Raw genomic sequence first — 26,475 nt, forward strand, 5'->3', positions numbered from 1 at the left:
CCAAGATTCAGGTCACAATGGGCCTATGCACACAGGCAGGCAGACTCTTACACAAGCATGCACATACAATAAGCAGTCACAATCACACACTGGCACCCTCCTAGTCAGGCAGGCAGGTATGCTCCCCCACAATCATGCGCACGGGCAGTTGCGCACCTACAGGCAGACAGGCACACAGTCACCCCATTACACACACACACCCTACAATGCACCAAGAGAATTGAACAGCATCATCATACACACACACAAACATACACACACACAGTGCAAGAGGACCCAGGTTGGAGGTTGGAGAGGCATGGACATGTCCCTTGAGCCCGGCAGCGCTCCGCTGGCACGGCCACTACTCAGTCCAGGGGACGGCAGACCTCCTGTTGGCCGACGAGGGGAGGGCCTCCCATTACGCCCCGATTGGGCTACCGGCGAGGGCTGCGGCGGAGCAGGGACCCGTTGCCCATCACAGTTCCGGGCCAGGTGGCCGGGCTGCCGGCACCGCCAACACACCTTGGGGCTCCCAGGCGACCCTGCTTGAGGCCGCTGCAGCAGCTCCACCCACTGCGACAGGAGACGGATCTGTTCCTCCTGCCGCCTTGCCATGTCCTTCAGCTCCAACAGTCCCTCATAGTCTTCCTCCATCTTGTGCGGGGACGGACACCACCTCGCCCCCTCTCAGGCAATCCAAGACTCGGTGGGTCGTTGTGGAGATTCGGGTCCCCCGCCAAGCCCACTGCTGTTTTGCCCCTGCACTGCCCTTTACTCAAATAAAAATGAACAAACAAAAACCTAACCACAAACAAAAAGCACGTCTCTGTACGCCATCCTGCCGACTACGGCAAATGTAACCAAGTGGAACTGTAGATGTTAATTTTCCTAAATTAATAATCATCAAGATTGATAATTGTAATTGCACGACTACGCCACTGGGGGAATTTCGCCACCCAGAGTAAACCTTGACTCCAACCAATGATAAGACCAAGGCACAACAGGTTCGGATAGACTTTGACAGAGACGTGTACAGTACTTCTTGTTTTCAAATAAAATATTTCTTTATTTATACAGAGGTTACTTGAAATTAGAAAATAAACATACATTAAAAACTCCTGCACCGCCTCAAACAAAAAGGGAAAGGAATTTCGTGAACGGGGGGGGGAGGTCTGAGTTGCCAGTCACCAAAAGTCTTACAGTAGGCCTACACCAAGCTGTCAGGGCAAGTAACAGTGTCTGCAGTAGCTAAGATGCCTATGGTTACACATGCGCATAGGCTCACACGCCAAGCAAGTGATTCAATCAGTAAGTCATTACACTGCAAGCAAGTGATTCAATCAGTATGTCATTACACCACAAGCAAGTGATTCAATCCGTAAGTCTTCGCACTGCAAACAATAACTCGAAACCGTGGGTGCACTTCACCACTTTAATATTAAGTGTGTACTGAAAGGCACGAGAGCCTGCCCTACAGCTAGGCGGAGAAACCGGTGAACACCGTAGTCCATCTTAACTATTAGTTACAATTACAGTCACAACCGGAGGAGGGGGGAGGAGGGTGGAAAGGCGGCCGGACAAAATTAAATAAACTAACAACAGAAAACAAATAACAGAAGGCAAAACTACAACAGGGCAAAACAGCAGTGAGCTACCTCTGTGCCCCCAACCCTCGACGGCACACTCTGAGGAGTCAGGCAAATGGCAAACAGTGAGTGACAGCCCATTATTAAGTACATACAAGAATGCTAGCATGCAACACATAGGTAGACTACACGTTACATACCTTGACACAGGTTAACAGTGGCTACGTGTACATGATCGGCTGTTTTTACAAAGCAATAGGCTAGCCGCCACTTACCGCGGAGCCACTCAGCAGCTAGCCGAGTCTGTGACGTAGCAGTAGTACGGTAACTGGCAAGGGACAACTCGTAGACAGGTCCACACAAACATGTTACCACACAAACATTTACATGTTATCATATTTTTATTCATCATAAGATGTAAACATTCACACCACAGCAAGGCACAAGTAAGTACACCCTTGCATTCAATAGGTTTTAACCCTTAGTTAGTCGCACTAACCTTAATCAGACGTTTCCTGTAGTTGCAGATCAGATTAACAAAACAATCTGGATGCATCTTGCCTACCTCTTCTTTACAGAACTGCCCCTTTTTTGTCAGGGCTTTGACTGGGCTATTCCAGGATGTGTATTTCATTTTTATGAAGCCATTTTAAAGTCAATTTGCTTCTAAAATATGGGTTGTTGTCCCATTTCGGCACCCATCCTTTTGTGTGCTCCAACTGTGTGACAGACTACTTTTCCTTTTATTTCTGTTAAATATCGATAAACTTCTGAGATCATTGTTCCACAGATAATAGCAAACTGACAAGGGCCTGAGGCACCAAGGTAGCCTAATGTACAGGCATACATGTACATATACATTTCAATGTTCAATACTTGGTTATAAGCTCTTTGCCTTGTTTAGTATGCTTGCTCCTAGCTAATTGTTCTCTCTCAGTTAATTATGATTCTACGGAAGCCCTATGGAAATCGCCATAGACTGCACACCGGCTTATTTTCGGCGCAGCGTTCAAGATAGAGAGGCCGTTCGAACGCCAAAACGACCGGCTCGAAAAGGGCTCGCATGCTTACATTGGAAATTGGCGTACCCTCTTTTATTTGTTCACCAGACCCGTTTTTCCTCCGTCTTCGGTCTGTTTTTACCCTCATTGAAATGAATGGTAGAATGTTCAGAATGGTGATGTCACAAACAGTGGCAGTTAGGCCAGCCGCACACCGGCGCCGACAAAATAGAACTCGTCTCTAATTGCTATCCGACATTGGCGAATGTCCGCAGACATCGGCGCCAGTGTGCGTGGTTCTATTGAAAACAATGGGATCGAATTTTAGCAGAGCAGTGCTCAGCACTTTGTCGGAGCCGGTGTGCGGAAGCCCTTAGAGTGAGAGGTGACCTGTCCTGGGTTTTTTAATGAAATAAAACGAACCGCTTCACATATTGACTAGGTAAAGGCATTGTCAGAGAGGTCTTGCCTCCGTCTACAAACTGTGTGAAAATCATTAGCCAAGTCTTAAAAATGTTTGAGAGAGAGCTGTGTTAAAACTGCCATGAGCTCCCTATGGGCTGCCCCATTCGCTTGAGAAAAGTGTGTGTGGCAAAGATGTCCATTTTTTTGACTGAACAATTTGGCCTAGAAAAGTGATTTCAGTGTTGACATGGAGGGCAGTGTTGTGACATGTATGTGTGTCTATATCATTTGACAACTTGCAAAACTTGAGGAGATATGACTGTGTAAAAATGAGGCAGCATACATTTCTGTAGGTACTGCTGCTTAACTGTCAGTTATAGAATTTTCATTCATACACACACACATGCAGCCTGTAGAACTTTGGAACTCTGTTGTCACCTGGACAACCGTGGCCTAATATGCTGCTGTAGCCACTGTGTGTAAGTAAGTGGCAGTGGCCTAATGGGTAGGGTGTTGGTCTGTCAGAGGGTTGCAGGTTCGAATCCCACACTTACCTCTCCTTACCCACCCATTGCTGAAAGGTGTGTGTGTGTGTTTGTGTGTGTATGCATAAGCAGCAAGCATACTAATAGCATTGTCTCTGCGGAAATGCAGTCTAGTTTAACATTGAAGTCAAAGGCAGTGGCATTGCATGGAACCCAGACATAAAACCCCATTGAAAATGAATAGGAAGTTATGTCTGGTGAGTTAGAATGTCAATACCACCGAAGCACCTAAACGTGGCATGGAAATCTACAGGTATATTGAAGAGTGAAGTGTGGGTCACCTGATCAAACAAACAAAAACAGCTGACGGCAAAGCATGAAGGATATCTGGGATTTCATAACTCCATGCAATGCCACTGCCATGGACTTCAATGGAAAACGCAGCATTCCAGTGACTAAGCCGGGCATACACTGTGCAATATCTTCACTCGTGGGTCTTAAGCTTCTGCTCACACTGCACGATGGAATTTCACTGTTTAAAAGTTCACAGCTCACGACTCACGTCCTCACACTACACGAGCCGAGAGTCGGATGCGAGCGAAATGCTTCAACCGTACGTCGCGACAGGCATGTTTCCCCGGTCTGCAGAGGAGGGAACATGCACCTGAGGTGGAGATGAGGTCGCGCTCAACAGCGAATCGCAAGGCCCTATTAATTTGTGCATGTGAAGTGTCAAATCGGGTCGTAGCACTGCTTTAACCGTGCGATTTACGCACGAGCCATGACCAGAATTTCAAACCGTTTTGATTTTCTTGCGACCCTGCGATTGCACGATCGTGAGGCGAAATCGCTTGTCGTTACCACATGTACACTGCACGATGCGAGACTCACGATTGACCTGCGATTGAGCAAGAAATCGGCCCAACTCTCAAAAAGTCGTGCAAGTGCCAAATCGGGGCAAAAGTCGCACAGTGTAAGCCCAGCTTAAGGCAACGAGCTTATAACCAAGTATTGAACATTGAAATGTAATTTAGAAGGTACCAAATTCCAACTGTTTTGATGTAAATGGGAAAAAAAGAAAGAAATTTGGATTACAACACTACAAAACTGTTATAATAATTTGGACCAGAACATTTTACATTTTTTATTATTTTAAAAAATACCGTTATCATTGGAAGGTTCATTCAAAAACTTTTTAATTGTACTCTAATGGCTGATGGCTTGAAAATGATGATGACTGTCATTGACGCGTCAATTGACAGAATACTTAAAACAGCCACATTCACATTCAAAACATCCACCTGTTCTCATCCGGACCTGCAGGTGGCAGACAAAAAGTTAGTGCACAGCAGCCACAACAATGACCAACTTCCTGTCAGATCCTGAGAACTTCCTGGATGCAGCCATATTGCCTCCAGACAAGGGGTGCATCCCAATATGTGACCTTGCCTCCTCCACTTGCCTCCTCCACTTGCTTCTCGTCATGATGACATCACTGACAACAGCATTATATTTCAATATCTTGCAAAAGCTCAATTGTAAAGTCTTTTTCTCATTTGCAATTGGGATGGTGAATGAAAAACAGTCCCTCAAAAGTTGTTGTGGCGAGGCTGACAGCTGGGAAACTTTATCGTTTTCTCCACGGAGGAGGGGCCAGGAGGCGGGACGAGGAGACAAGCACAAGTGGAGGAGGCAAGGACACATATTGGGATGCACCCAAGCATGGAAGCTGGAGGACAAAGAAAGGAAAAAAATGTTAGTAAAAGCTTGGACTATTGGCTCGTTCAAAATGTCGAGAATCCCAAGAAAGCCGACCTAAAATTCGGGGAAAGTGGGCGTGAACATTTGGTGACACAATGTCAGATCGATATTTCTCGAGGTTGATCTCAGGCGGAAGTATATAACTAGTCCCCGAGCTAATGTTTTGTGTGACGACGCACGCATCATCAACATGGCGCCCATGCATGCAACTGGCATGTAAACAGTATCATAAATGCTAAAATGTCATCTTGTGAACACTATCAACAACACCAGTTAATGTCATTCAATTGCAGATGCACATATGTCAGTAATGCTGGTCTCTGACTGTTTAATTTGGCCTACTTAAGCTAAAATGATATGTCATGGGTGTGGAAGCTCAAGTGGAGGTGAAAAAAAGACAAGAGAACCAAAACAAAACATGCATGAAGCCCGATCATTCCGGGATCAGTGGTGTTTATGTGCCAGAGTCCAGAACTCGGTTGTCACATGAGCAGTGTCGTCAGCTGTCTCGAGAGTCCAGAGCCTGTGAAGGCGACAAAAGTATCCAACTGAAAACACAAAGAAACCCTCAGTTTTGGTGGTCATACGCAACTGGTAGGCATGGGTGCCGCGAGGGGGGGTAAGGTGTTACAGATTCTAAGGGCCCGACAGCTCTGACAGGGCCCTGGAAGGATGCTGCTGATGTAATTTGTCATTTTGGGGGCCAAAATTTGAATCTTTCATGGGGCCCATTTTTTATCAGCGCCCCTGCTGGTAGGCAATTGACTTTTCCATACTTACCACATTGTCTAAATCTGTGAAGATGAAACCAAGGATTTTAATCATCTTTGTGCACATGTGAGGTGTTTATTTCACTGTTAAATTTGCAGTTTAACTATGCAGCAAAAATACTGTTCATAGTTTACTTTGATTACTGACTCTATTTGCTGTCACACTAGATAGGCCTACATTTTGTTTGGCTTGTGTTAAGATGCTGAGTTACATGTTTACTTTTACACTGCATATCTTACTTGTTGTAGGTATAACATTAATATTTGCATGTCTCTCAGTGATGCCTTTGATTTAATTTAAACCTAAAATAATGCAATGTTTTCTTCTGATCTTATGTTTAAGGTTTTCAACCTACTGATCAACCCCTACATCACTCATGAACTTCGATAAAAAAAAAAAAGTGGAAAACCTGAGTTGTTCCTTGCGTGGCCAAAAGCTTTTTCAAGTTGAAGCACAACACGGGGGGTGGGGTGGGGAATCACACACAACTTGACAGTCATTTATATTGATTATTTGGGGAAATCAGAGAAAAATGTAATTTGCATAATTTGGAATGCGGTGTACATACCAAAAATAACCAAGGCATGGAGGTGTAACCCTTTGTGTAACCAAGGTGATTGGCTGTGATTGGCTCCTTTGTCTAAAGGTCGAAGTCTCAAGGGACCACGGAAGACAAAGTGACATCTATTCTATACTATAATAAGCAGCCAAGCAGTGACACCACACCACGTCTACAGGACACCAGCAGTGTTGCCAATTCTGCTAATTATAAGCGACCTTAGGCTTCTTTTTTGAGCAGTCACTTTAAACTTTGTAAAGTCGCGGGTTGCGGTTTTTTTTGGGCTTCTTTTCACGACGCCAGTCAGTCGCTTCTTTTGGGCTTGTTTTTCAGGACGCCAGTCAGTCGCTTCTTTTGGGCTTGTTTTTCAGGACGCCAGTCAGTCGCTTCTTTTGTGCTTGTTTTCAGGACGCCTGTCAGTCGCTTCTTTTGGGCTTGTTTTAAGGACGCCAGCCGCTTATTTCTCGTAGAAAATCTGGCAACACTGGACACCACAAAGGAGGATGGTGCACCTACGGTATTTCACACAGCAGTACTGTTGAGGTGAGACATATTATGGGATACACTTCAAAGATTTCCACCATCTTTACATGAAGCCCTTTCACTGGATTTTACACTGAACTGTACACTGAATTGTGCTAACATGGATGGAAGAAATCATTCAGTTGTGAGAGTGTCTGAATTCATCATAACAGGCTTTGATCATCTCTCACATCAGAAACTTCTCGGGTCCATTATTTTAATTACATATGTTTTGATATTGTTTTTTTGGAGCATGAACATGAGTATAATTATTAGAATCAGAGCATTGCATTCACCAATGTACATATTTATTTTCAACTTGGCAGTTGTAGATATAGTGTACACCACCAGTTCTAACATAACCATGATTGTTGTGCTTCTTGGAGAAATGAAAACTATTTCCTTTAATTCATGCATCACTAGTATGTTCTCCTATCACCTTGGTGGTACCAACTTGGGCCTGACAATCACTCTGATGGCTGTGGATCGCATGCTTGCCATTAGGTTGCCTCTGAGGTACCACAGCATCCTCACAAACTCACGGAGCTTTGCACTTGTCTGTGGTATCTGGATCATGGGCATGTTAACAATGAGTCCGGTTATGGAGGCAGCATACAGTGTCCCATACTGTCAGCCCATCGTAAAATACGTGTTCTGTGACTATGCTGCAATGATTCGAGCTGCGTGTATAAACCCTGAACCCTACTTCTCCATTCCAATAGTACTAGGTTGGTGGATGTGGATGCTGTGGGGGCACTTTACCATCATTTTTATGACATATGTTGTGATTGTCTGGACTGTTCTGAGACTTCCAGAAAAGGGGAGCAGGAGGAAAATGTTTACTACTTGTATTTCACACATCATTGTGGTCTCGGCCTATTACACACCCAAAATAGTATCCGTACTGCTCACTAGAATTGGGTTGAGACTTAATCTGACTGAGAGAAATGCTGTTCTTATTCTGGCTTCAACTCTGCCTCAGCTAATCAACCCCATAACATACTGTCTGACAACAAAGGAACTAAGAGAGCGCATGTTAAACTTGATGAAAAAATGAGTGGTAATGAAGTGATTGAGTGAGCAGCCGTGGCCTAGTGTTTAGAGAGTTGGTCTTTCAATCTAGGGGTTGCAGGTTTGAATCTCCTCTGACCTCTCCCTACATCTCAATCTATGGCTGAAGTGCCCTTGAGCAAGGCACCTAACCACACATTGCTCCAGGGACTGTAACCAATATTCTGAAAAATAATTACTGTAAGTCGCTTTGAATAAATGAAAGTGTCAGCTAAGTGCAATGTAATGTAAAAGGGATAATCGTGTTGTTTTTATTCACATACATCTTTTCATTTATTCAGTTTATGAATGATCATTGTTAAAGGTACACTGTGTGAGATTTTTAGTTGTTTATTTCCAGAATTCATGCTGCCCATTCACTAATGTTACCTTTTTCATGAATTCTTACCACCATCATCAAATTCTAAGTATTCATTATGACTGGAAAAATTGCACTTTTCATACATGAAAAGGGGGATCTTCTCCATGATCCGCCATTTAGAATTTCCAGAAATAGCCATTTTTAGCTGCAAAAATATAGAAAATTATTAGAAAATATTAGTTTATTACTTAGTAAACTTTCATGAAAAGATAAAAATGGGGCAATAGGCAACCCAGTTTCAATGAGCAGCATAGTTGCAGTACCTTTTTTGACCATTTCCTGCACAGTGTACCTTTAAATTTATGTCAACATGTAATTTCTGCAATCACATAATAATGAATTTATGAATGAAAATCGCTGCTTGGAAGGGGATAATTGTGCCCTGTCTATCTCCACTGTCTAATCAAAAATGTCTAAAATGTACTGTATGTATTCTTGGATATGTATTTGTATTTCCTATGTTTGCTCAATATGTTGATGCCAGACACTTATACCTTGCGACATATGCCTTGTTATTGGTAAAATACATGTTCAAATATGTTTCAAATTGTAGACAGCAGCCTGAATAAAAAAAACATTTATGAATACAACTTAACTCTAAGTCTTTAGGTAATGTTAAAGGATAACTTCCATTTCAATATGCTGTTGTAGGCTATTGCTCACGCTACCCTTGACTTGTCAGTACCCGGTGATGCTGCATTTTTCGACTCAGCCCTTACCAAGATCTGACCTATTCTATTGGGGCAGACTTTGTTTACATGCAAAACTTTCTTAACATGGACCCACTCCAAAAGGTATTGCTGTTTGCTAGTTATCTGCTGATGTTGCCTAACCTTTTGGATGTTATTGGGAATAAATCAAGATGTTTTTTTTAAATGTAAACAAACACCTGAACCCATTGCAATGACCAAGATCTCGGAAAAGGCTGAAGAAAAAAAAAAATCTCAGGTACTGACAAGTCCTGGGTAGTGTGAGCATTACAACTGCATGTCAAAATTGGCAGAAGTTATCCTTTAAGGGCCAAAACAGCCCATGACCCAGAGGAACACTACTGATGTTCATTACCCGTAAATTAATTTCTCCCTCAAGTCCACTATCTGCTTGTAAGTCCACCAAGCGTATGTGCTCGCACAATAACACCTCATTCTGTGTTTTCTTGAATCATGGCATATGTCCAATGTTATTATTGTTCATGTTAGGATCAAGTACGTACAACATAGAAATGAAACACAGACTGTGTCACACTCATGATCTATACAAAATATTCATAATAAAACATCTTAACAAGCTTTGTTTCACTACACCAATGCATTTTTCTGTTGTCATATGATCTAGTTTGGTTTTGGGAATAGGCAGGCTGCTGCATTGTTTGTTACATCAATTATATATTCTTTGAATTGGTTAAAGTGAGCTTGATAGACACTGCCCTGACTAAAAACATATACATATGTATATGTAGGCCTACTGTATACTGCAATGGGAAATATATTCCAATACAAGGGAATCTTACTTACATATTGGAAAATACTATATATAGCAATACATAGATGACAAACCTTTCAGAGAACAGTGCCTTTATTGATCACAGAGGACATTAAGGTGTTTAGCAGCATACATACAGTCCCCTCCAAAAGCCTTGGGACAGCAAGCCAACTTCTCTTGTTCTTGTTGCCCACCAAAGAGAAATTGTTAGGGGTTTGGACTTTGTGTTTTTGTGTTACATGTTACATGTGTTTTTAGTGTTTAGTCTATGGTCATTTGTGTTTGCCTCATGTTCTGTGCTTTTGTTTAGTGTCCCTTGTTTTTCCCTGCCAACTTTTGTTCTGTATCCTCCATGTGCCTCTGTTTACTTTCTGTGTGTTTTGATCTCCCATGTGCTCCAGTTTGTGTTCCTGTCAAATGTTGGTCTCCGCCCCTGGGCCCTAATTGGTTTCCCTAGTGTTTTCACCTGTCTGTTTCTAGTTCTAGGAGAGACCTGTGTCTCTCCTGTTTCCATCATTGGTTTCACCTGTTTTTGTTCCGTAGCCTCATTCAGTTGTCTCTTGCCATCGTTCTCACCTGTGTCTTGTTAATTGCTTTCTGTGTATTTAATCCCTCATGTGTCTCTTTGTCCTTGCTGCGTCATTGTCGAACCACTCAGTGTAACCTTGCCGTGTCTCTTCCTGTAAGTTTTGCCTGTAGTTTGTTATTCTTAGTGTTCTGTCTTGTTGTGGCCTTAGCTTATTATTTCTAGCTTTTCCCCCTCGTGGGTGTTTTTGTTTCTACCTTTTTGGATCTTCTGTGCTTTAGTGTAGTGTTTGTATTTTAGTTAATAAAACCCTTGAGTTTCCTTTACCTGCGTTTGTTAGCTGCACTTGGGCTCCAACCCTGAAAACCCTGACACAAATGGGTTTGAGACCCAAAGATGAATATGAAACAAAGATTCAGAATATCAGCTTTTATCTCCTGGCATTTAAATCTAGATGTGATACAGAATTCTGGGTTCATTCTCCATTGTTATGTACAGCACAACATTTGTTTAGGTGAGCAAAAGTATTGGAACAGACAATCTTAAAGTGATGAAATGAAGTGAAGTGATGATCGATTGCCCGGGCGACCTTGAACTCCTCTCTGATAGTGCTGGAAGGAAGCTGGAGCTTAGTCCCGTGCCCAAACAGCACAATACTGCTCAGACTCTGTGGCAGGCCCAGCCACCTGCACAGGTGCTGGCTGATTTTTCTCTCAAAGCCATCCACAGATCTAACTGGGATTTTATACATCAACAGTGGCCAAAGGAGACAAGGCAGTATGTTGTGCTAATAGACCCAGGCCTTGAACTTCCCAGGAAGCCCAAACTTGTCCAGGGGTGGATTTCTCGAAACCAAAGTTGCTTACTACAGCTACTTTGTTGTTTTCTATGCATTTTCCCATTGCCAACTACTGAAGTTGCTTACAGGCTAACAACTTCTCTTTTGAGAAATGCACCCCAGAGCTAAGAGCGACTGGTTGAGGTTGTCGCTGGCTGCAATTTTTGTTTAATTAGTGAGTGACTGGACATTGATGTATAGCTAGTTATCTATATGTGTATTGGCTGTCTTTTAGATTGAATGAATGGCTTGGATGAATGGATAGGCTTCTCTTTAGAATAAAATACAAAACCCTTCAAGGGATGGGCATTGGAAATTAGCTAAGGCTATAAATGCCTAACTGAACTGGAGTGCGTGTCTCCCATTAACAATGCTTCGTAGCCTTATGTGCATCGTTAACACGTGATTCTACGAACGTTCTTAGATTTTCTCCGCCTGTTTCCACACATGAACACACGCACAGCCTTTACGATTGTTTGAAGAGTTGCTCTTAAGGGCCGCTGTCCACATTTGTGGTGCTGAAGTACTGATGCTTGCCCTCAAGTGAAGCGCTCGGACATTATATCCAAAACCACTTACAAAATACAAGGCATGTGGTAATGTCAACAGCTGCATTTTTGTGGGGCTATAATGTTGTAGCAGTTTGAAACTATTGACATGAGTCATTGTTGGCGAATTAAATACAATGAATGAATGCACACAAGCAATACAATTCTGCCAGACTTAACAACAGATTAAACAACAAACGGTCTGACAACTGACTGCAGGGCAACTTAATAACCATATAGGCTCCAAAACCCACGTTAAGTAGTTTGGGAAAAGGGGGGAAAATAAAACAATGAAATTATGAATTATTCCTTGACATATAGACTTACGCTATAGGCTGCTTGCTGAATGACTTGATTTTAACTACGCTGACTGTGTACGTGGCAGTCTTGTTCACAATCCGTGTTTTAATGGGACCGTGTAGGCCTTAAGAATGAAATTTCCCTTTGCTGTTGTTCGCATTGAAAATGAACTGCAACAAACTGTCTGTCTCTGCGAGTGTATGGACACACATGCACAGACCAGGGCTAACATTCTCGAAACCTTCGTTGCTAAGGTAGCAACTAACGACCCAGCTGCGACAAAACTGTTTCTGGAACACTTCGTTCGGACTTACAAAGTCCCAATGTTTACAAGTAATGTAGTTAGTCGTTCGTCCGATGTTGGTGCGAACGACTCAGGTGTTCCTGCAAAACGAAGTAGGGGCTGTTCGTTAGTACTACTGTCGGAATTGGAACGAATAGCATGGTTAGCTAGTTCACCTTTGTTTTGGGAAGCACGTCACTCTTGCTCGTGGTTTGGGGCGGGTTCAGGCAGAGTTCAAGCAACATCGATCGATTACTGCCACCAAGTGCACAAGCCTCCGACCCATACTACACCAAATGTCTAGTCATGTTACGAACAGGGCTGAAAAAAACCCCACCAACACAATATTCAAATAGGGGACAAAATATTGTCCAAATATAGTAGGAAATTATATGTTCCACTAAAAGAACCGTTTGATTACCATCGGGATTTGAACCCACACCAAAAGCAGCATCTCGCATGAATGCAGATTATTTAATTGCTCACATATCTCCACACATAACAAAGCCAATAGCACATTTTGATTAAACTCCAACAAGCATAGGCTACATGGAAATACGTGTAGCCTCTAAGTTGCCATTGCGAAATGCGCTGTTCACTATTATTTTTAAAAGGCACCAGTGTGCGGTGATCCTTCTTGTAGGCCTATTCCTTGCATTGTAGGCTATGCCTTAGTCCACAAGAACTCCAAACTACATCGTAGGCTACAACAAGTTCAAAAATGGACATTATGCAACTGCCCTAGTATGTTGAAATAGTGCGTAATGGAAAGGCACTCGGAAAGGCGAGCGTGATGACAAGAATATGACACTTCTTCGCGTTACTAGGTCTTATGTCATAGTATTCATATTCTTCTTTTCATTTCAATTCTACTATTGTAATACAAGTCTGTCACAAGCAGCCGGCCAATAGGCTACTGTTAAAGCAAATGTTTCAGCAGTGAGCACACTCCAAATAGCGCCATGGCCCATGGCGCACGAAGTGCAGTGCAGTCGGGGGATCAGAAAACAACACAGCGCATCGTGTCATTCTTTCTCTATCTGTATGAATTGGGCCATCGTTTTGTGTTTTTGTAAAATACAGGTGAAAAGCAATTTGACTTGACCTTAATGTGACTGCGTGCGTGGCTGCGAGGCAAAGACTCTCGGATGCCAGAGCACCACAAGCGCGCCCAACAGCACGCGTGGATCGGCCACTTTACGCACACACACAGACGTTGGATAAACAGTTGCGCAGAGGAATAGGCACCTGCGCTTAATGTAGGCCTATCTTACTGAGGGAATCGAAATCTTGTCACACTGAAAATGCCTTCGCGCTTACCATTCACCGCCCATTGCTCTTCATTGATAGTGATGTGTAGACCGACATTTGGTTACTGCATTTAATGGGGTGGATTTTGGGGATATGATTGTGTTAACAGGTCTTTTCCGACGTTGAAGGACTTTGAATGTGCCATGTTTACAGACATTAACGGCCCCTTCCATAGGTCCCTTCCTGCGCGTCTTTATGTACAACGGCAATAATGGCAGTTCCACCCGCTTACGTTGCGCGTAAAGACGTGTGCAGACTGGAAAATTAAATAAACATTCTGATATGTTTTATTAATTCTCAAGCGTAATTTCAGTTATCATTTCAAGCAGCATTTAACTGCAATCTGCCTGGCCATGACCTGTTGAAAGTGTTGCGTTGCCCATGAGCGTGAGAATGACTTCGCTTGCCGTTCTGGAAAAAAGATGTGATGGGTGGTTATTTTATAGCCTAGGGCTATATTCACCGGGGATTGAACTCACGCCTCCGATAAGGAAACTGCAAACGTGTATGGAATTCTAACCACTCAGCCACCAACCGTGCTTCCATATTAGTGGTAGGCTATAGCCTACAATATTAAACATTATATGCAAAACCTAAGTAAAAATAATACATGGTGGATTGTAATGTCGCATTTGGTAACTGCAGTTGAAGAGGGGTGAAGTCGGGGACATGATTGTGTTGACAAAGATTTGTGGACTTTGATAGATGTATAGCCTGAATTTGATAGGCACTGTGTGGTACAGCGTCACTGCTTTGCGACAAATGCACCCGAGCTGAGGCGAGACACTCCGAGCATTTCCGACAACTTCATCGTGCGTCTGAACTTACTTGGTTGGAATTTCATCGGACTTACTTCGTACCTACATCGGACTTTGTTGGTTTGAGGCTTTCGAGAAATCATAGTTGTTGGTTAGTTGTTGTGTCGGACTTCGTTCGTACTTACTTGGTCCGAAGGCTAATTTTGGTCGGATTCGAGAAATCCACCCCTGAGCAGCGCACCAGCCGAAGTTTGTCAATCAATTGGTTGTTGTCAAAACAATCAATGAATTGCAACATCTAAATTAAACATCGAAAGACAGACAGAATGAAAGAAAGAAAGAAAGATTAGAAGTTCAGTTCATGACAGACATGGGGACTCTATCCGCGGACATTGACGCCAGTGTGCGGGGTTCTATTGAAATCAATGGAATCAAACTTTTGCGGAGCAGTGCTCAGCACTCTGTCGGAGCCGGTGTGCAGAAGCTCTAATGTTCCTCTATGAGTAGAGTAGAGCAGAGCAACGGACAATCAGTACACAGTTTCTCCCACTGTATCATTACATAGTTCTCACAGTTCTGTAGACTGAAAAAAATAAATTACTTGGGACTTTTGGTAAAACATAAACAGAGTTATAGCTCCCTAATGTGCCCTAAAACATGCCATAACTGTATAAATTAGATAAAAATAAGCAAACTGATTAAAAATGTATCTGTATTTAAAGAATATATACAGTACATATATTTACATCTTTAAAAATGTAAATACCTGTATATACGTACATGTACCAAGAGTAACCAAGGCCTGAATGTGTAACCAAGCACTGAGTCCTTTGTCTAAGTCACACCAGAGCGGGGACGCTTCGCTGGACGGAAGCGATTTTTACCGTCAGTGGCGAAAATATATGGAAACAGATCTGTCCTTCCACACCAAACTGTAGTACTCAGGCAGTAGCGGCGCAGGAGCCGGCTCTGTTCCACGCTGAATTTGGAAAATAGAACTCGAGCGGATTCTGGACGGCAGCGGGTGGCGGTGTGTCCCATTCAAATGAATTGCAAAGTAGTGAGCTAGGTTGTGGACTGGCCGTGCACGCTGACGTTGACGCTGTTGGTGTGAAAGGCAGAGTAGATCACACCAGCTGAAACTAAGCACAAAGACCTCAGTCGTCTCGCTGCCGTTCCGCCATGCTCTAGTCTGAATCTGGCCTAAGGGTCCAAGTTAGACAGGTCATCAGCTGGGAAAATTAGGCCTTTCGTCCTACCGCACTTTTCTCTATGGATTACTGACCAGAAGCCCTATTGGAAGAAATTAAAACATGGGGCCACGTCAATTTTTGCTCAGAATTCAATATGGCCGCCATTTTCCAAAATGACTTGTTTTCATGCATTATTACATTGTACTATAAGGTGATATTCATGAACGATTAACTACTTTCAGCACTATTCTGTCCTATTTCCTTACATACATGTTTACAAAGGTTGACTAAACTATAAGAAATGAAAATAAAGTTGGCCGCCTTGCAATATCCAAAGGAAAGTGTTGAAAATAATGATTGAAATGCACATACAGAGTCTATGGCTGCGAAAATTAGGCCTATTGTCCTGTCAGGGTTTTCACAGTGGATTACAGACCAGAAGGCCTATTGAAAAAGTTTCACCATCTGGTTGCCATCTCAAATGTGCTCCAAAATTCAAAATTCAATTCTCTGTTTTTCAGAATGGCAGACTTTCATACATTTTTCTCAATACTGTAAGACCATAATTATCAATAAAGATAACCTATTTTCAGTGAAATCTCCTATCTACAGACGTGAGTACAAAGGTTGGCAACAGATAGATGTACATTTCCTACAGACAATATCCTAAGGATTGAATTACACATACACAGTTGACTGCTGAAAAAAGGCTATTGATCTGCAAAACTTTTCACATTAGATTTCTGACTGATTTCTGAAGTTTTTCAGGCCTACATTTTTTTGCATAAAGCAAGGGTGAGTGTGCGTGCCTGTGTGCGTGCGCGTATCCCCCGCTCATCTTTCCCCTGCTCTACAGTGTCTTTCCCCTACACACTATTCTGCCTCCTCCACCCCCTCACTCACCCCCCCCCACACACACACTATTCTGCCCCCCGTCCCCCTCACTCATCGTTCCCATGCTACTCTGCCCCTCCACCCCTCACTCATCCCCCACTATTCTGCCCCCCACGCTCAACCCCCCTGACTCATTCTTCCCCCACCCCCCCCCCCACCCAATGTGAAAAGTGTGGCAGGTCAAACCACCCCCACCCCCCTGACTCAACTTACCCCGCCCCCCACACACGCACACATTATTCTGCCACCCGAACCCCACACATCCACCCACACACTATTCTTCCCCCCCACCTCCTAATTCAACCCCGACTCATTCCCCCCTAACCCCACTCTGCCCCCCTAACCCCACTCACCCCCTCATTCATCCCCCCGCTCCTCCACATCATCCCCCCCCCACCCCCCACCCCCCCCCCCCACCATTTTAGTGTTAGAAGTTTAATGGCTCAAGTGGACCAGCCTGTTGGCCAATATTCATTAATGGCACATTGCACCAGTAAAGTGAAGTGTGAAGGTTCAATTAGCAAGGTAAGAGCACAGTTTTGCATTTTGCAATGCACACAACATTATGGGTGACATGTCAGAGTTCAAAAAGGAGAAATTCTGTGTAACTGTCTTTGTGATGTATCAAGAGTCACAGTATCCAAGGTAATGTCTGCACACCACCAAGAAGGATGAACCACATCCAACAGGATTAACTGTGGACGCAAGAGGAACTAAATGACACTGAAATGACAGGTGTCCCAGTTATTTTGTCCACCCCCTGTATATATATTCATGCCTTTTTCTAGACAACCTTTATACTCACGTCTGTAAGGAGATAACAATTTAACTGAAAAATAGGTCATCTTTATTGGTAATTATGGCCTTACGGTATTGAGAAAATGTGTGAAAGTCTGCCATTCTGAAAAACAGAGAATATTTTGATTTTTGGAGCACATAGATGGCCCCAAGTTTTCATCTTTTTCAATAGGCCTTCTGGTCTGTAATCCACTGTGCAAACCCTGACAGGACAACATACAGGCCTAATTTTCGCAGCCATAGATTCTGTATGTGCATTTCAATCATTATTTTCAGCACTTTCCTTTGGATATTGCAAGGTGGCCCACTTTATTTTCATTTCTTTTAGTTTAGTCAACCTTTGTAAACATGTATGTAAGGAAATAGGACAGAATAGTGCTGAAAGTAGTTCATCGTTCATGAATATCACCTTATAGTACAATGTAATAATGCATGAAAACAAGTCATTTTGGAAAATGGCGGCCATATTGAATTCTGAGCAAAAATTGACGTGGCCCCATGTTTGAATTTCTTCCAATAGGGCTTCTGGTCAGTAATCCACAGAGAAAAGTGCGGTAGGACGAAAGGCCTAATTTTCCCAGCTGATGACCTGTCCTAGTCATAGGGACCACGGAGGACAAAGTGACATCGAGACTATAAAAAGCAACCAAGCAGAGCACCACACCACACTACAGGACACCACCAAGGAGGATGGTGCACCTACGGCATCTCACCCAGCAGTACTGTTGAGGTGAGACATATTATGAGTTACACTCCGAAGATTTCCACCATCTTTACATGAACCCCTTTGGATTTTACACTGAATTTTGCCGACATGGATGGAAGAAATCATTCAGTTGTGAGAGTGCCTGAATTCATCATAATAGGCTTTGATCATCTCTCGCATCAGAAACTTCTTGGGGCCATTATTTTAATTACGTATGTTTTGATATTGTTTTTTTGGAGCATGAACATGAGTATAATTATTAAGTACAGAGCATTGCATTCACCAATGTATATATTTATTTTCAACTTGGCTGTTATAGATATAATGTACACCACTAGTTCTAATGTAACCATGATAGTTGTGCTTCTTGGAGAAATGAAAATGATTTCCTTTCACTCATGCATTGCTTGTATGTTCACCTACCATCTCGGCGATGGAACTATGGCTCTGACGATCACCCTGATGGCAGTGGATCGCATGCTTGCCATTAGGTTGCCTCTGAGGTACCACAGCATCCTCACAAACACGCGGAGCTTTGCGCTTGTCGCTGTTACCTGGATTGTTTACTTGTTATCACTGAGTCCGGTTATGGATATAGTTCACACTATTCCATACTGCCAGCCCTTCATAAGATACGTGTTCTGTGAATATGCTGCACTGATTCGAGCAGCGTGTGTAAACCCTGAACCCTACTTCTCCAAGCCATTACTACTGGGTTGGTGGCTGTGGATACTGTGGGGGCACTTTACCATCATTTTTGTGACATACATTGTCATTGTCTGGACTGTTCTGAGACTTCCAGAAAAGGGGAGCAGGAGGAAAATGTTTACTACTTGTATATCACACGTCATTGTGGTCTCGGCCTATTACACACCCAAAATAGTATCTGTACTTCTTACTAGAGTTGGATTGAGACTAAATCTGACTGAGAGAAATGCTGTTCTCATTGTGGCTTCAACACTGCCTCAGCTAATCAACCCCATAACATACTGTCTGACCACAAAGGACCTGAGAGAGCGCATGTTAAACTTGATGAAAAAAAATTAAGTGGTAATGAAGCGATTGAGTGAAAAGGGAAAATCGTGTTGTTTTTATGGACATGCGTCTTTTCACTTATTCAGTTTAGGAATGAACATTTTTAACAACGTTTAACAACGTTAAATGCATGTCAACATGTAATTTCCGCAATCACATAATGAATTTATGAATGAACATCGCTGCTTTGGAAGGGGATAAAGCCAGTATAGCCAACAAATGCCAAATTGTGCCCTGTCTATCTCCACTGTCATATCAAAAATGTATAAAATGTATGTATTAGGATACTGTATGTACGTATGTGTATGTCCTATGTTTGTGTGACATGTTGATGCAAAACACTTGTGACATATTGTTAGGTTTAAACCCCAACACCTATAAAACAGTAACAAGAAAAACACACAGAGAGTTGAATTCAGTTCATGCGCATGGAGAGCGAGTACAGAGACTGAGCACTACAATCTCCAAAGTCACTCTGCCTTTACTCTGTCTCTCCACACTTATTTATTTAGGAATGCCCTAACACATGTGTGTTCCATCCACTGAGGGGAGGGGAGAGCTAAGCTTGGTAGGAACACAAGAATCTAGTTTGAAGTTAAAACATCTATTGTAAGATAAAGGAAGGGAGGTATCCTCCCTTAAAGGCTCTTTGTAATTCAAGGTCATAGAATACTTAGATGTTGCTATGTTGATGTCCGAAGCCAAACATGTTTTTGCAAAGATGCATTTAAGGAGTAACCACAGCTGCAGCTTTAGATTAGTTTCTCACGTAGTCAATGATTTTTTATAGTATCAGCACATCCTGTGCTCTTGTGGTATGCTCTGAAGCGTGCACAACATCATACAATGTATCAGATAGTTCTTAGCAAGGCTTTGTTTCTAACATAGAATAAATGTATTTACATCTTGGTTTCAACATTTCCCTCCTGTTTATTCTATTTAGAGACAAACACCTGGTTTCATTCAGTGACCACTTCAAAAAGATTTTTAATCACGAAATCATATAGTTCATCGTCAATAGGTACACTCAGAGGTTTATCCGTCGTAGTCCCCTGGGTCAGGGAACAAGTCTGGAAAGTTGAGGGAGTCGTCGTCATTTTTGAAGGCGGTGTCTTCTTCGGTGTCAGAGTCTTCCTCTGTCAGTGGCTCATTTGTGGGTAAGAGAGCGTACATTTGATGGACCTCCGCTTTTACGGGAGCAATGGCTGTGGAAATTACTTTAAGCACCAAGGCCCGTATACACGGAACACAGCAACAACCACATGTAACAAAGATGGCACAAAACACTGCTATGCTCATCAAAGTTGACGTGATAAGGGTTTTATATTTTCCAAACGTATCCCCAAAGGGATCCCATAACGCTGTGTTTACCCCAGAGTGTTCTTTCATTTTCTTGTTCAAGGTTCTGAGGCCTTCTATGGCTCGGGTCAGGGACCCATCAGGGGCAGTATTGTTAGGTATTAATGTACAACATTGGTCCCCAAACATACTACACACGCCCCCTTTTTCAGCCAGCAGGAGATCAACAGCCGTACGAGTCTGGAAAGCCATCAGTGAAGTGGCTTGTAGTTGTTCTTTAATGGCTACGAACCCAGCTTCGGTTCTATTACCCATCCATTGCACATTGTAGTGAATGTAGTTGATTCTGTCCACATTTTTATTTATAGTACACCACCAACATACCGCCGATTCCCATCCCGCAGCAATCTGGTTTGCTATTTTGTATTCATCCGGTACCCCTCTGGGGACTCCGATCCTGTCTATCCATGTGGGATCGTCGTCTCTCCATTGGCCCGTAACAGTGGGGTAGTATGTCCGCTTTATGCGGGTCAATCCTACATTGTCCATCCATTCATGCGGTAAGGCACTATTTAAAGTTGCCATCAGGTCCTCTATTTTAGTAGGGTAAATGGACACGGGAAGGAGTAATGACACTAATGCACAAAAACCTGTGGTGTTAAAGGGCAGCCTGTCCTACAGTTTGTCACCTCCGCACCACCACCAAACATCACATCGATAATTTGGCCTGAAGTAGATATCTACCTCAATCACGTCCTCACACCAGGTGTCATTCAGGGTTCCCAACCATTCTCCATCCCCAGTGCGATTTATGCATGTATAGTTCATTCTAGCAACTTGAGAAGAGAAAATGGGTTTTAATTTTTCGGGTCCCGTAATGGGATATAGTTCGTTCCAGATGGTACAATTTGTGTCAGTTGGATTGGTGTTGTTCATTAAGTTGGTCAAACACTCGGCGGGAACAGATGCAGGGGCCACTCTTAGCAACGGCCTTGGTCCAAGACATACAACGCAATCTTGTTTTACTTCGTTTCCTGCTTGTTCCGCCAGTAGTAACCAGTTATTGGAAAACTGAGTAACACCAGTGGTTATTCTAAACCAATCGTCTGTGTCAGGTCTTATAGCCAGTATGGGTTGGCTTTTAGCTGTGGATCTAGGGCCTGGAGTCACTTCCGGTAATTGCTTACTTGGTCTCGTTCCGTTTATGGACGAGGTTATATTGGGGCACAATAGTATGTGGGTGCAGGGATCATTTCCTGACTTCCAAACGCAAAGGGCTAACCCATGACACGGGGGCTCTTTGTACGGTCCCCAATCTTTTGGTTTTCCCAGGGGGATGGCGGTTGTGTTTATTGATAATACCAGGCCTTGTCTTATTTTCATTATTTTCACTTGTCGCTTCCAGGTAGTTACACTACTGTGGAATCCATACGAAGCCCGGTCCCATGCACCTGTTGTGCTAAACACATTACCCCACCAGTGCCCTCCCGTCGACCTGGGAAGCGTTTCTAAATACCAATCATAATCGTCCCAATCAGGTACCCCGTACCCCCCAATCATTACCGAATTATCAAACGTAAGAACAGCTACTGTTTGGTTTGTTTGGAAACAAAAATATACTTCCGTTGTGGTAACGTTATCGTCGGTTTTATGGCATGGGTTTTTTAATTCACCTTCTTGTATTTTTGACTGCAAATTGTTATGGAGTCGTTCCATACCCGCTACTCCACCATACATCCCCACCCCAACCATCCGTTTTGGTCTTTTGTCATTTTTTTCTTCATTAAGTAATAACACCAGTGTTACAATGGTAGCTGCTATACCTGCGACGTACAGCAGGTTTTTATTTCCTTGGGAGAACATAGTTACCCTTGATGATATTCTCCCACACTATCAAAGTCTTCTATCAGTTCGTCAAGATCTGCCCAATTAAATCGTTGTTCTATTTTTTGCAGGGCGTCCTGCAGAGTGTGAAAAAGCCCTAAGGCCACCACCGTCTGATCTTGTATGTTTTCTTCAGTCACAACGAATTTAATGGTTTCTATGCCTGCTTCTCTATGAGTGATTCGGTGTATCCTACATGTGAGGGGTCCTTTCATAAACTCTGGACCATAGAAATCCATCAGTGTGTGTGGGTGGTACCGGTTGTCTCAGGATAGCCCCTCAGACCCCTCCTAAGTTACACTCCGAGCTGGAGGCTAGGCCCCCGCAGATTGAGACTGGGTGTCAACTAATATGGCACCCCCCTTTGTAGCTGTACTGCCCAAGAGGTAAATGAGCAGGTCTGGGTTACCACCCGAGCCAACTGTCAGTGTCTTGTGTTAAGTAGCAATTTAGTCCAATTTGGATTACTCTTTTGCAATGTGAAAGATGTATCCAGGTGCTTCGTTCAGCTATTTTAACAGCTGTTCCTGTGGTCAGCAGGACTTGAAATGGACCTTCCCACCTTGGTGAGTACCAGTGCTTCTTCTTTATGCTTTTCACCAGCACCCAATCACCCGGTGTTATGTGCCGGCCCTCCTGTGGAGACATGCAGGTGTTGTTTGGGTTAGATTTTTCTTCAGAAATTTGTTGTTGTTTTTCTAGCATTTTTCTCATATAATCAGCCAATGTCATATCTTCTGGTTCCCATAAATGTTTGAAATATGGTATTCGGTATGGTCTTCCAAATAGGGTTTCATATGGGGTTAAACCCCCGTTGCTTGTAATGTTGTAATACATTTTTGTCAGGTCTAGACATTGAGTCCAAGGTCTTCCTGTTTCTTCCATACATTTACGTAGTCTATTTTTAATTGTGCCATTTGTTCGTTCCACCAGTCCAGCACTTTGCGGGTGGTAAGCACAATGGTTTTTTAGTTCAATATGGAAAGCTTTCCCAATATGTGTTATGACGGAGTTCACGAAATGCGACCCGTTATCCGAATAAATTCGTAACGGTATTCCGAATCGCCCGATAATGTCTTTACATAGGGCTTTTGCTACCGTTAATGCATCAGGATGTTTTGTAGGAAATAATTCTACCCATTTAGAGAAGGCGTCTATGATGACCAGGCAGTACTTTTTCCCTTCACTTGGGCTTAACTCAATGAAGTCCATATGTATACATTGGAAAGGGTATTCTGGAGTGGGGAATTGTCCCCTTTTTGGTCTAAAATTGCCTTGGGCGTTATGTCTGGCGCATATGGGACATGCTCTACAAAAGTTTTTTGAGTAAGAATTATAGCCATACGTTGTATAGACTTGGTTTACCAGTCCTACCATCCCTCCTGTTGAGACATGGGTTTTACCATGGCTCAATATAGCCGCCCATTTGTAGAGGTTTTTTGGTAGGATTGGTTTTCCCTCTGGTCATATATAGATACCTTCTCGGAGTCGTGCTCCATGACGCTCCCAAGTTTTTATCTCCTGCGCGGGAGATTGTTGTTGCATGTCATGTAATATGCTTATTTTCATCGTTTCATGGTCTAGAGTCTGATCCAGGTGCATGATGTGTATTTCACCTAGGGCTGCTTTTTTAGCAGTACGGTCTGCAAAGGCATTTCCTGTTGATACTGGGTCTTGGTTTGTAGTGTGAGCCGTACATTTGCAAATTGCCAGCTCTTTTGGTAATTGGACTGCTTTTAATAAGTTTTCGAGGAGTTGTGCATGCGTTACCGGTTTGCCGGTGGATGTGACCATTCCTCTATTTTTCCAGTGCTGTGCAAACGTGTGTGTGGTTGAGTATGCGTATTGGCTATCAGTATAAATCGTGGCAGATTTATTTTTCATCAATTTGCACGCTTCGGTTAGGGCTACTAATTCAGCTGCTTGGGCTGAGTAGTGTTGTGGTAGGGCTCCTGCTTTTAGTATTTCTGTTTGTGTCACAACTGAGTATCCTGTTCTTGTTTTGCCTCGTTCATCTTTTTTGGAGGAACCATCGACGTATATGACTTCCCCCGTTTTCAAAGGCACATCTTGTAAGTCTGGTCTGGATTTTGCAACTTGTTCTGCGGTTGCCGCACAATCGTGTGGGTCTCCGTCTTCCTTTGTAGGAATGAGGGTGGCTGGGTTTAGGACCGTACACCTCTCAATTTTTAGGTGTGGTTGTGATAATAGGATTGACATACAGGATAAATGTCTAGCAGGCGAGAGGAAAGCCAACTTAGTTTGTAACAGTAGGGCTGCGACTGCGTGCGGTACTTTAAGGGTCAATGGGTGAAACAGTACTATCTCAGCTAGGCCTGGGTCGGTACAGAAAAGTCACGGTTCGGTACGTACCTCGGTACAGACCCCACGGTACGGTACATTTTCGGTACGGTACAGGGTAAAAATAAAAAATAAAAAATTATTATTATTATTATTATAATTATTGTTATTGAGCGTTGTCCTTGGGTAGCTATCTTTTATTGAAAGGTGCTTTAAATATTTTAGACTACTATTATTATTATTGAGATATTATTATTATTATCATTATTATTATTATTATTATTACACACAATCAAAAGCCTATTAAATGCTATTAAAACAACAATCATTATATAGAATTCCCACTTCTTGAGAAACACTGGTTGACAGTGTAGTTTTGACAAATTACTTCATTGGTAGTCTTATAGATCTTCAAGGACAGTCTTTACATAGCTTTAAGGACCTAGCCTTTCTGTCACAGCTATGAGCACATTCCTGCATTTGGAACACGGCTAACATTTACATTGCAATGACGAACCAAATAAAAAAGTAGCCTATCACTTCGTTCTACTCGATTTTTCGGTCAAAATAGTTTATACGTATAGCACAACGCCTTTGAGAGCAGCTTCAAGGACAGGGGGGATGCCCTCGCGCGACATTGGAGTTAAAACTTTTCAGGCAGAGGATTCTTTCCCCGTGTCTTGTTAAATGTCAGGTAAGACTACTGCTATTTATTTCACAAGATTAAGGAACGACATACAGCTGAACTGATTAACTTGATTAGCAGTAAGACCGTGTTTTTGTTTGTTTTCCATCGCGCTGGCAGGCTTGTTTTAAAAGTAGTCGCGTTCACTCGGCAGCTGATTAATTCGCTGTTATTAGGCTGTCGGCAACGTAGCCTATCGATTTAGAAAGACTTTGAACTACTATTTAGCCTAACTGTCAAACACCAGTACACAAACTGCTCGACATGGCACAAGGTGTTGATAAACTGAAAATATACTACTTCAGTGACATATTACGCAGGTGGGTTTTCAAATCCCTGTCTCCCCATTCATGCTCGCATGAAGCCGAATGCATAATGTAGGCTACCTTATGCGTAGCAAATTTGAAGGCGGGTTTTGGATGGCAAAACCAATCGGGAGTGCACAGATGCAGTGGTTAGGCCTATATGTTCTGGCCATACACATTAAAGAACTCCGACACAAAGTGCTTGCTTGCGCGGAACTCTTCTCTCACGCGCCACAAACAGCTGCTGCGCTTCCCATATAAATAATTTCATATCGTACCGAATGTATTCTCCGTGGAAATGCGCGTATCGTTCCGTGACCCCCGTACCGAGGTCGGTTCGATACGAATACATGCACCGACCCGGGCCTAATCTCAGCACTTGAGGTGACGGCTAGTGAAGCAGCCACTACTGCTCTTACGCAATGAGGGAGTGCACATGCAACAGCATCCAATTTTGTGGAGTAGTATGCTATGGGTTTCATTTTGTCTCCATGTTTTTGTGTAAGCACTGAAGTCATAAACTTGCCTTTGCAGTCCACCATTTGTATAAATTCCTTTTTGTAATTTGGTAGGGCCAGAGTATGACTGGCCACTAATGTTTGTTTTATTTGACAAAATGCATCCTCTGCTTCCGGTGTCCAAATTAATGGATCAGACATTTTCAGTACATCTTTGTACATCATGTTTTGCAATGGGGCTGTTATCTCAGCGTAATGAGGTACCCAGCTCCTACAATAATTTGTTAGTCCCAAAAAGGACATCATTTGCCTCTTTGTTACTGGCTTCGGAGCTTGTAGTATCGCAGTTTTTCGTTGGGGCAGTAGA

The 26,475-nt window shown here is 43.0% G+C and overlaps 1 protein-coding gene and 1 pseudogene across 1 annotated transcript; both read left to right on the forward strand.

The window, feature by feature from the left end:
• The first annotated feature begins 7,193 nt into the window (after positions 1-7,193).
• LOC134452085 (olfactory receptor 6F1-like) lies at positions 7,194-8,144 on the forward strand. The gene is given in 1 exon segment (XM_063202458.1): positions 7,194-8,144. A coding segment is annotated over 1 exon segment (951 nt).
• Positions 8,145-18,249: 10,105 nt separating this feature from the next.
• On the forward strand, positions 18,250-19,699 carry LOC134451800 (olfactory receptor 5V1-like; annotated as a pseudogene).
• The last annotated feature ends 6,776 nt before the right edge of the window (positions 19,700-26,475 follow it).

Source organism: Engraulis encrasicolus, chromosome 7 (genome assembly GCF_034702125.1).
Source record: "Engraulis encrasicolus isolate BLACKSEA-1 chromosome 7, IST_EnEncr_1.0, whole genome shotgun sequence".
Taxonomy (NCBI): Eukaryota; Metazoa; Chordata; class Actinopteri; order Clupeiformes; family Engraulidae; genus Engraulis; species Engraulis encrasicolus.